Source organism: Pristiophorus japonicus, chromosome 15 (genome assembly GCF_044704955.1).
Source record: "Pristiophorus japonicus isolate sPriJap1 chromosome 15, sPriJap1.hap1, whole genome shotgun sequence".
Classification (NCBI taxonomy): Eukaryota; Metazoa; Chordata; class Chondrichthyes; family Pristiophoridae; genus Pristiophorus; species Pristiophorus japonicus.
This window is the reverse complement of record NC_091991.1, coordinates 8,773,404-8,785,530: the sequence shown is the minus strand read 5'-3', so window position 1 is coordinate 8,785,530 and position 12,127 is coordinate 8,773,404. Positions and strand designations below refer to the sequence as shown.

Here is a 12,127-nt window from a genome sequence, read left to right as displayed (position 1 = left end):
AGTATAATGTTGGAAAGTGTGAGGTCATGCACTTTGGCAGAAAAAAAATCAGAGAGCAAGTTATTATTTAAATGGAGAAAGATTGAAAAGTGCTGCAGTACTGCAGGACCTGGGGGTACTTGTGCATGAAACACAAAAGGATAGTATGCAGGTACAGCAAGTGACCATGAAGGCCAATGGAATCTTGGCCTTTATTGCAAAGGGGTTGGAGTATAAAAGCAGGGAAGTCTTGTTACAGCTATATAAGGTATTGGTGAGGCCACACCTGGAATACTGCGTGCAGTTTTGGTTTCCATATTTAGTCAAGCCCCCTATTTATGAGGGGACTTAACAAGGTGGATGCAGAGAGGATGTTTACACTGGTGAGAGAGACGAGAACTAGAGGGCATGCTCTTAGAATAAGGGGCCGCCCATTTAGAACTGAGATGAGGAGAAATTTCTTCTGAGGTTGTGAATCTGTGAAATTTGCTGCCTCAGAGCGGTGGAAGCCGGGACATCAAATAAATGTAAGACAGAAATAGACAGTGTCAAACGCTAAGGGGTTATGGGGAGCGGGCAGGGAAGTGGAGCTGAGTCCATGATCAGATCAGCCATGATCTGAATGGTAGAGCAGGCTCGAGGGGCCTTATGGCCTACTCCTGATCCTATTTCTTATGTTCAAATGCCACAGGGTACCTACCAACCAGCAAGTGCCTAGGCATCTTGAATTTTCACACCGTTTTAATCCTAACATTTTACTCGATTGTTTTTAGAGTGATGAAAACGACCAAGAACAGCAGTCAGACACAGAAGATGGAATGAACAGAAAGAGTCAGGTAACTTTCTTTCTCCAACTAGCAGACCTTGAACTGTTTCTCTTGGAACGGGTGACAAGAAAATTTGCAATCAAAAGCTTTAAGCTCGTACATTCCTGTGAGTTAGCTTGTGTGTGTGTGTGTTTTCAATATAGGGCTGGGCTGTTTGTCGGCCAGAATCCTTCAAGACTAATTACATTTTCTTGCCAATGAAGGGAATTGTTTCAGTTGTAACCTTTGTGTTCTGTGTTTGTGGAAATGCTGATTTGCCAAATCATGCTTGTAAGCAGATTTACCCCAGTGGTTCCTGCTCTCCCCACAACAAATGTGCATGAAAAATGGTCACATTTGGACTTTGGTGCCAGTTGAGAAAACCACTTGCTGGTTGGGAAATTCTTGGACTCAAATTTTAATATATTTAGGAAGAATTTTGGTTGAGTTTTTAATGGACATCAACATGATGAAGTGCAAGACTCTGGATTTTATTTTATCGTAAGATCCAATGTTTGAATAATATCCTAACAAATCTTAAATCAAATTGGAGTGCAAGAAGAAAAACAGTTTGTTTATTGAAAATGAACTTTTCTTGCTGAAAATAAATCAGAGCAACTCCAGACTGTTCCTCAAGTATTGATGGTCGTTGTGTAATCGCCTGTGAAGTTGCCCACGAGTTGTTTAGACCAAGTGCAGTTTTCAGTTGAAGGGGGACCAGAGAGCAGAAGTCGATTGGACCAGATCTCGTACGCTGTTCAGTCACCATTTTAAAGTCATCGATTCAATCCTTATTTTTTGTGTAGTATTTGATTTTATTGCGCCAGTGCAGCCTTCCAAAAAGAATCATCCATTTAGATCCATTTCCAAGCCCTTTTACCCATATATTTATTAACAGAATAATTCTTCAATTATTAATCCACTTTCCTGATTCCATAACTGTTTGTAATGAGGCATTTTATATCCCAACAACCCTCGGCATAAAAGGCCTTCCTTCTCCCTACCACGCTGCTGTTTTTCTGGTAATTTGTGGCCTGTTGTTACCAACTCACTGACCTGTAGAAATAGTTTTTCTCAGTTTTTACCTCCTCAAAATGTGTCATAACTTTTAACACCTTTACTGAATTTCCTCTGAACATTTGCCCGAATGAAAAGACCCTCTCACCCTGATGTCTAATCAGTCTCTCCAATCCTCTCTTTATGGTCTTGACATTGTTGCTGAAGTAAAGTGTCCAGAAACTGGACACTATATTCTAACAAGTCTGCTTGTTTTTAACTCTATGCCTCTAAAACCTAAGATCCCATGTTTTTTTTTTATATAGCTTTATCACATTCTCTTTTAGAAGATTTATGGCTCTTTCTGCTGCACTACTTTTAAAGGTTTGCAATTCTGTGTATATTCTCTCTCATTCTTCTTAATATACGACCTCACATTTTTCAGCATAGTTTGTCCTGTTGAAATCTTTACAGTAAATCAGGCTCATAAGAACATAAGAAATAGGAGCAGGAGTCAGCCATTTGGCCCCTCGAGCCTGCTCCGCCATTTAATAAGATCAGGGCTGATCTGATCATGGACTCAGCTCCATTTCCCTGCCCGCTCCCCATAACCCTTCATTCACTTATCGCTCAAGAATCTGTCTATCTCCACCTTAAATATATTCAATGACCCAGCCTCCACAACTCTTTGGGGCAGAAAATTCCACAGATTTCTGAAAGAAGAAATTCCTCCTCATCTCAGTTTTAAATGGGCGGTCCCTTATTCTGAGACTATGTCCCCTAGTTTTAGTTTCCTTCTGAACTCCAATGTGTATAGGCTTAACCTATCTTCATAAGTCAACCCCCTCATCTCCGGAAGCAGCGATGACTCAGCCCTGCTTGACCCCAGTCCGGACGTGGATTGGGTCTGTGGTGGATCCGCTGGTCAGGATCACGGCTTGCATGTCGTCTTGGAGCAGGCGGAGGATGGTGAGAAATCCGAGGCATTGAAAGTGGGGGTGAGAGATTTGAGGAAATGCTTCCCTCATAAGTATCAGCTCCTGACTGAGGGCAGGAATTGGGATGGCCAGAGGTCCACTTAGTGGAAGGAGGAGAGGTCAGAGTGGCCACAGCCATTGTGCACACCACATGCTCGACATAGCTTCCGTGGTTATCCAAGATAATATATTACCCCCAACCCTGTGAACTTTTATCTTGTGCAGTAACCTTTTATGTGGCTCACTACTTCTGTGGATTGTACGAGGCAACATGTATGGTAGTGTAGTGATTATGTTCCTGAGCTCATAATCCAGAGAATGGAGTATAAAAGTAGGGAAGTCTTGCTGCAACTATTGGTGAGACCACACGAAGAGTACGGTGTACAGTTTTGGTCTCCTTATTTAAGAAGTGATATACTTGTATTGGAGGCAGTTCACAGAAGGTTCACTAGGTTCATTCCTGGGATGATGGGGTTGTCTTATGAGGAAAGGTTAAGCAGGTTGGGCCTGTACTCATTGGAGTTTCAAAGAATGAGAGGTGATAAGATTCTGAGGGGGCTTGACACGGTAGATACTGAGAGGATGTTTTCCCTCGTGGGGGAATCTCGAACTAGGGGGCATAGTTTCAGAATAAGAGGTCGCCCATTTAAGACGGAGATAAGAAGTAATTTCTTTTAAGAGTCATGAATCTTTGGAATTCTCTACCTCAGAGAGAAGTAGAAGCTGAGTCATTGAATGTATTCAAAGCTGAGATAGACAGATTCTTGAACTATAGGGGAGTTAAGGGTTATGGGGAACAGACAGGAAAGTGGAGTTGAGGCCAACATCAGATCAGCCATGATCTTATTGGATGGCAGAGCAGGCTTGAGGGGCTGTATGGCCGACTCCTGCTAATACCACTTGTGTTCTTAGAATGTGCTTTTGAATCCCATAATGGCAGTTCAAGAATTTGAATATAGTTTAAATATATATATATATATATATACATGTGTGTGATATATATATATATATATAAAGTTGGTATCAGTAAAAGTGACCTTGAAACTATTGAATTGTTACGAAAACCCAGCTGGTTTATTCATGTCCTTTAGGGAAGGAAACCTGCTGCATTAATGTGGTTGACTCTTAACTGTCCTTTGAAGTGTCCTACCAGGAGGTTCAGTTGTATCAAACCACTACAAAGATAACAGTGGCCCAGATTTTGTGGTGGGTAATGATGGTGAAACTGTGGGTGTTCGCAGTCATTACCCCCCCCCTCCCCCCGAAACTGACAGTAATTTTAGGATTTAGCCCATGCTAAACGCGGCAATCCTGAAGTTGCGGTCTGTCATTCACTGCGCTGTTTCTCTTATCAGTACACCCGTTATTTCCTGAAAGCACACTATTAAATTTGTCCGATGTATGTTGCATTTTACCAATCCATGTGGGCGGTCTTTAATCATCCATGTCTTCGGTCTATAAGTAACGCATGTTTTGGGCGGGTACTACTTTTATCATATTAAGGCATCCAGAAGCTTACCCACTAACGATGTTAGGTTGACTGGTCTATAATTACTCAGGTTATTCCTTTCTCTATATGAACAGAAGCATTACATTTATGACAATCTTCCAGTCCTAGGAAGATAAGAACAGGAGGTGGCCATTCAGCCCCTCAAGCCTGTTCTGCCATTCAGTGAGATCATGGCTGATCTGTGACTGAACTCCGTATCCCTTAATACCTTTGGTTAACAAAAAGCTCACAATCTCCGATTTAAAATTAATAATTGATCTAGCATCAATTGCCATTTGTGTGTAGAAGTGTTTCCTAACTGAATTCCTGAAAAGTCTGGCACTATTTTCAGACCGTGACCCCTAGTCCTAGAATCCCCAACCAGCAGAAATAGTTTCTCCCTATCTATCCTATTTGTTTCCACATGATTTGTGCCTGATTTTTAGGAGCAACTGGTGGAGAACGGACTATCTTGGAAATTGCAATTCTCCACATTTTATTTTCTGCAGTTCTAGTCAGGTAGAACAGTTCTACTTTGGAACAGAATTTTTTCTTCAAAATGGGGCGTGTCCGGCCACTGACGCCTTATTTGAAAGTTTCCACAGTGAAAACGTACCCCAAAGTAACTTAGAATGGAGCAAGTGAAGATTTTTGTAGAACTGAAAAAACCTGTTCTACACATTAAAAAATCAGGCGCAGGTTACAAATTAAGCGTCCAGAACGAGGTGGGGGGGGGGGGGGGGGGAGGGAAGGGAAGTCATTAAATTCTACAATAAATCCTTATTTATACTTCTACAAATATTATACAAATAAATCCAACCTGAATAAACATTTATAAGCAAAGAAAAGATTAAATAAACCATCTTCCTACCTGTGTGAAAGTGCTTCAGGCACGGAGAATTCTGCAGTCAGCCTGAGGCGCCCGTTCTTCCCGGGGCGGGGGGGGGGGGGGGGGGGCGGGGAGGAAGAGGCGCCCGTTCTTTCCCGCGGGGGGGGGGAGGAGGCGCCCATTCTTCCCGCGGGGGGGGAGAAGGAGGCGCCCGTTCTTCCCGCGGGGGTGGGGGGGGAAGGAGGTGCCCATTCTTCCCGCGGAGGGGGGGGGAGAGAAGGAGGCGCCCGTTCTTCCGGTGGGGGGGGAAGGAGGCGCCCGTTCTTCCCGCGGGGGGGGGGAAGGAGGCGCCCGTTCTTCCTGCGGGTGGGGGGGCGGGGGGGAGAAGGAGGCGCCCGTTCTTCCCACGGGGGGGGGGGGGGAAGGAGGCGCCCGTTCGCGTGGGGGAGGAGGAGGCGCCCGTTCTTCCCGCGGCGGGGGAGGAGGCGCCCATTCTTCCTGCGGGGGAGGGGGAAGGAGGCGCCCGTTCTTTTCCGCGGGGGGGGGAAAGGAGACTGAGAATGCTGCAAGTGCTGATGGCAATGTGCTTTTAGTAAAAAATGTTCAAAAAACAGCTACAAAGAACTACAAAGATGGCCGAGTGCCAATGTTTCCTTCACACTGCGCGAACGCTTCAACGCGCACGCGCAGCGTTGCCGGCAGGAAAAAAACTAATTTAAATAGTACCCGACCCCTCCCACTTACAAAATCGGCGCAAGTGTAGGCTCCGCGCCAAACAGACAAGGAACTGCAAAGCGCTCCAGAATCGCGCGCTTTTTTTCCGGCGCCGTTTTAGGCGTGAAAAATGGGCGCCCAGCTCGGAGGAGGTGCCCATTTTTTATCGTGTGGAAACTTGGGCCCAAAATCTTGAAAACTTCGATCAGATCACCCCTGAACCTTCTAAATTGTAGAAAATACAACCCTAATTTGTGTAAAATCTCCTTGTAACTTAACCCTTGAAGTCCATGTATCATTTTGGTGCAATTTCCATATCAAGCTTGTCTGAAAGCCTGAATATTAATTTTCATAATATGTAAGAATTTTGATATTTATCATTTGAAAACCTGTGGCAGTCAAGTATCCCTGCAGCCCAGCATGAGGAGCTGGGAGAAACAAAACCGAAGTGCTAGCGCCATCACTGGCAAGATGCTGTAATTACAGTGTGACCATTTTCCGTTGCAAATGTCGACGTTGGATTAATAATGGAACTGTTTTGACATGCATAAGATTAAGTATATTCAGTGGGGGTCGGGATTTTTAGCCCATCATAACACCTCCCCTCTGCTTTTGGTTAGATGTTTTTTTTCATAATTTGTACTGCATTGCAAATAATTGAGAGACGGTGCCTGTTCAAGCTATTTGTGTGTTTGCCTCGAATAGTGGCTGCACTTAAAAGTAATTCATTGTGCAAGATGGTAGGAGATAATGAGATGCAATATAAATGCACCCCTTTTTCCAAAGCTCCCATGAGCTTGTTATAACACGTCTCTCTATTGAAGTCATATTGAAGTCATTGTGTGGCGATCAGAACTGCCCAGCTTTTCACATGCAACCAGGCTTACTTCAAACTTGGTTGCTGGCAATGTAATCCTTTATGTTTTCTATAGAAATGTTTTTAATTGATGGATAACTGCTGTTTGGAGAAAAAAAATGCAGTCTTTTTTTTACACAAAAAGAACCAGTCCAGGTTTACTTGGTGGCCGGTGATCAAGTCACGTTGGTTCTGATGGGTCTTAAACAGAATTAGTTGAGAATCATTGCATTCGAAATTTTCTGCTGGAATTGTAATTGAAGAATCTGGCCTTCTCTATCTTCACTAGGTTTAATTTAAAACCTGTTTACCTTAAAACTCAAACTGTCACATTTGTGGTTATATATGGCCTGTTTTATAATCTGTTGTCTCTAAGCAACCTTATAGAAAATAAATATCTGGGGCTGCACTTGGTGGCGGATCTGTGCAGAGCTGCTCAGCAAAGGTGAAGTACTCGGCTGGTGTGGGGGTAGATGGTGGGTGGGTGAGTGCAGGGAAGGGCAGAACTCACCAGGTTGCTTTGGAGCACCATCAAGAAGTGGTAGATCAGCATTAAGCAAGGCTTTGGGAGTAAATCACCTGAGCACTCCTTCCCAGCCGAGGAAAGATCCCATCTGATGCATGCAAAATGATTGCCAATTTCTTGGTCTACCTTTGGTTTGTTATATTGTTGTAACATCACCTTACAGGAATATATGGAAGCTCTAAGGTAACACAATGGTTGGTGTTCAGTGTAAAGCACACTGGTAGGGTCGAGCGTTTCACAGTCCACTTTTTTTTTTGTAGAATATTATTTGGGAGAAAGTAGTTTGATATTTTTCATGCACTGCTGTAAATATTGGGATAGTTGGACTTCCCGGCTGTTGGACTAAGATTTGCAATTTTCTATCGTGCCTTTCACAATCTCGGGGTGTCCAAAAGCGCTTTACAGCCAATGAAGTACTTTTGAAGCATAGATAGTCACTGTTGTAATGTCTGATCAGTTGGAATAAATATTCTGTTTGGTCCGTTTTAGTTTTTCTGTTAGATTTACATTTCCAAACTATAGATTGATTTTGCTAATTCAGTAGATTACAAAACTTCATTTACAAAATGCAGAAGACCAAAGGGGGAAGAGAGAAGAATTATTTCCACACGGAGGGTTATTGGAACAAGAGGCAGTGATTGTGACATCATTTAAAAGGAAATTGGAATAATTATTTGAAAAGGAAAATAATATATAAACTTACGCTATTAGAAGGAGTCCATTCGGCCCATCGTGTCTGTGCCGGCCGAAAAAGAGCTATCCTGCTTAATCCGACTTTCCAGCTCTTGGTCCGTAACCTCATAGGTTACAGCACTTCAAGTGCATAGACAAGTACTTTTTAAATGCGATGAGGGTGCAGATAAAGGGCAGAGAGATGGAATTCGAGTAAATACCTTGAGTTAAAAGACCTGGCACAGACCGGTCGCCATATTATATAAAGGATATAGAGGCACTGGAGAGGGTGCAGAGAGGATTTACAAGGATGAAACCAGAAATGCGAGGGTATACATATCAGGAAAGGATGAACAGGCTGGGTCTCTCTTCTCGTGAAAAAAGAATGCTGAGGGGTGACCTAATAGAGGTCTTTAAAATGATGAACGGTTTTGATAAAATGGATGCAGAGAGTGTGTTTCCACTTGTGGGGAAGAGCAAAACTAGAGGCCATTGATCTAAGATAGTCACCAAGAAATCCAATCGGGAATTCAGGAGAAACTTCTTTACCCAGAGAGTGATGAGAATGTGGAACTTGCTGCCACAGGGAGTGGTTGAAGCGAATAGTATCGATACATTTAAGGGGAAGTTAGACCAGCATCTGCTGGAGAAGGGAATAGAGGGTTATGCTGATAGATTTAGATGAGGAAAGATGGGAGGAGGCTCGAGTGGAGCATAAACGCCGGCATGGACTGGTTGGGCCGAATGGCGTGTTTCTGTGCCATATATCCTGTGTAATCCTATGTAATGGATGGGCTGAACAGCCTCTTCCTGTGATTTCTATGATGTGTTCCTTGGGCAGTCCAGAAAGGATAGTTTTATTTTGATCCGTTGGGACAGCAACTGAGAATTAATCACTGCTGTTCCTGGCAGATGCTCAAGAATCTGAATTCTAAATCTGAGGGAAGTGACGTGGGTTTAAATAATGAGATTGGAAATAAACTCGAGGCCTGTGACACAATGGAAAGAATCCAGATCTAATCCCTTCCAGCCATAGAATGAATCTCACAATACGTCCAAACTTGACATTTCCAGCATAGATGGGCTTAGAGTAACTCACTGACCATGAAGGTAGATGAACCCGACTGGAATGGAGGACATTACTGGAGTGTGTAAAGCTTTGCAACTTTGAGTTCGATTGAAAAGTAACTTATTACTGGCAAGCTTGTTGTGGAATAAATACTGCCAGGAGTTAAATAATAAAAACAGCAGCTTGTATTATTTTGCAACTGTTTTAACGAGTATTTTGATAGAGAACTGCTTGTATATAACATTTGGCCTTTGCCCATCAGATTTGATGTGTAAATTGATCTTCTACGTATTGCGACGAAATGTCACATTATGACTACATAATTCTCAATGCAAACTCCATTCTTGCATTCTTCTCCGAAAATGGTAATAACAAAATAGAACTTTGGTTTTAAATAAAATATTGATTGCTACATGAAAATACTTGTTAAAATAATTTGTGCTCAATGGATGGTAAGTAACTTGAATTAGTTTCAGGACAAGGACGTGCTTATGGTTAGAACTATCTTTTTATGCCAGTGCTTTGTTTAACATGTAAGCCTTTACAACTTGGCACGTGCATAAAGTAATCATAGGAAATTCCAAACTTTTTAATGTTAAGAGTTCATCTGTTGTTTTTACTCTATTTTTATATCTTTGAAAGATTTTTAGCTCTTTGCTTTAGCTCCACAGGTCCGGGCTTTACTACCCAGTGTATGCCCTGGAGTTAATGATGCCTGCATTTGGGTCTCCCTTCCTTCTGTTTTTCATCAATCAGTTTAGATTATATTAGCATTTACACAACCAAGCTTCTCTCAGGACCCACACATGTTACTGAGTGGATTAACCATTTCTTGCCATATATAGAACAAATAAAATCCTGAATTAACAATTGCATATTAACTACCACCATCTTTTGTATGGTGGTAGCAAATCAAATGTCAATATCTCAGTCAGATGTCCAGGCCAAAGTATCCTAGGTAACAGCGTGGATATCTTGTGGGCTGCCTGCGAATTTCCTCTGAGGGCAGTGTTCAGTGATGTGCTCTAGGGTCTGATTAGGAGCTATCAAGTGATGGGGATGCTTTAATCTTCCACCGATGGAGAAGGTGGCAGCATCGACCGTGATCAGTTCTGAGGTGATTGATGGTTGTCCACTGTTTGTGAGGAAGGTTTGATCCTTCAGGTTGTACTGTGGGGCCCTCGATAAGGAATCCATTCCGTGTGTCACAGTTCTTCCAAGCATTTCGCTGTCGGTCATCAAGGCTGAGGAGAGGTCACTGCCTTATATTAACCTTCGAAGCATAAGAAAGAAAGACTTGGATTTATATAGCGCCTTTCACGACCACCGGATGTCTCGAAGTGCTTTACGAGTGTAGTCACTGTTGTAATGTGGGAAACGTGGCAGCCAATATACACACAGCAAGCTCCCACACACAGCAATGTGATAATGACCAGATAATCTGTCTTTTTGTTATGTTGATTGAGGGATAAATATTGGCCAGGACACCCAGGATAACTCCCCTGCTCTTCTTCGAAATAGTGCCATGGGATCTTTTACTTCCACCTGAGAGGGAAGATGGGACCTCTGTTTAATGTCTCATCTGAAAGACAGCACCTCCGACAGTGCAGCACTCCCTAAGCACTGCACTGGAGTGTCAACCTGGATTTATGTGCTCAAGTTCCTGGAGTGGGTCTTGAACCCACAACTTTCTGACTGAGAGGCGAGTGTGCTACCCACTGAGCCACAGATGACACTTTGAACATAGACATTGAGTATGCAAGTAATTCTTTGGATGAATTGACAAAATATAACGTTGCAGAGGCTGGCAAAGGTTAGTTATGTCGTAGTAATTCAGCGTTGACTCCTCATTATATACTTGCATTTGAGATCACTGAGATTGATGTAAATTGTTATTAATTTAGATTTTGACTCCTTACCTGAGAAGTTAACAGGATTGGAAAGCCAGTCTATTGATTACATTGAAATCTATAGGCTTGTAGTTAGCAGTGTTTTCAAAACTTGTGCAGCCAACTCCTTATGAGCGGACGTAGAACAACTGGCTGCCTCATCACCATCAGGGTGGTTCGTGTTGATCTGATAAGTCAAAGTGAGGAACTTCTGTCGATAGATGCTCTGCTTCTGGGTAAATTCATCTTGTATCTGATCTAGCTGCCTTAAATCACAACAACAACCACTTGCATTTATATAGCACCTTTAACGAAGTAAAACGTCCCAAGGTGCATCACGAGCGTTGTCAAACACGAGCCACTTGAGATATTGGGGCAGATGACCCAAAGCTTGGTCAAAGAGGTAGGTTTTAAGAAGCATCTTAAGGGAGGATAAAGAGGCGGAGAGTTTTAATGAGGTAATTCCAGAACTTGGGGCCTGAGCAGTTGGAGCAATTAAAATCGGGGATGCTGAAGAGGCTAGAATTGGAGGAGTGCAGATATTGAGAGTTGTAGGGCTGGCGGAGGTTACAAAGATGGGGAGGAGCGAGGCCAAGGGGGAATTTGAAAACAAGGATGAGAATTTTAAAATCGAGGCATAGCTTAACCTCTTGATCTTGGGAAAAATCTGTACGTCTAAGTGACACACTTGTATCTGCCTGCTATAACTCCCTACGTCCTTAATTTCTTAATCTTTCTCTCTGTCGGAGATGCACTTTCTGAATTAACACAAAATAATCTAAATAGTTCTGTGCAAAAGGGCACAACACAGGAGAGGAATTTGGGGGTATTAATAGATTATGGAAAGCATTAACCCAGTGTGCTGTAGCAGTAAGGAATGCTAGCCGGATGTTGGGATGAATAGTTGAGGTGCTGATGACTCTATCTGAGGCACATATACAGCCACACCACGAGTGCTGCGTACAATTCTAGTCACTGTACCACAGCAAGGATGTTGGAGATAGTGCAGAAAAGGGTAACCAAACTGATACCTATCTTAAGACAGCTGTGCGAGGATACGTGAGGATTGTTTAACTTAAGAGCAGGGATGGGAAATATTGAAGCACTCAGAATTCTTCAGGGGATAGATAAATCGAAATTTGCTCACATGTCTAAAATTGCCACGAACATTCGAACCAGGGACATGGGCTCAAGTGTCGAAGAGGTTGACAGCTGACTTTACACAGGGATGGTGACAATGTGGAATAGATTGAGGAGGGAGACGGATAGTGTGGGAAAATCTGAAGGAGAACTCGATAGATATTTGACCTTGTGGATCATGTTTT

At 42.9% G+C, this 12,127-nt stretch overlaps 1 protein-coding gene across 10 annotated transcripts in view; it reads left to right on the top strand.

The window, feature by feature from the left end:
* Nucleotides 1–12,127, top strand: part of ppp1r12a (protein phosphatase 1, regulatory subunit 12A) — a 212,502-nt gene that overhangs the window by 166,659 nt on the left and 33,716 nt on the right. For all 10 annotated transcript variants that reach the window (XM_070900112.1, XM_070900111.1, XM_070900119.1 and 7 more), the window contains one exon: nt 753–815. In XM_070900112.1, the coding sequence (XP_070756213.1) occupies nt 753–815 (63 nt within the window). The remainder of the gene's footprint in view (nt 1–752; nt 816–12,127) is intronic.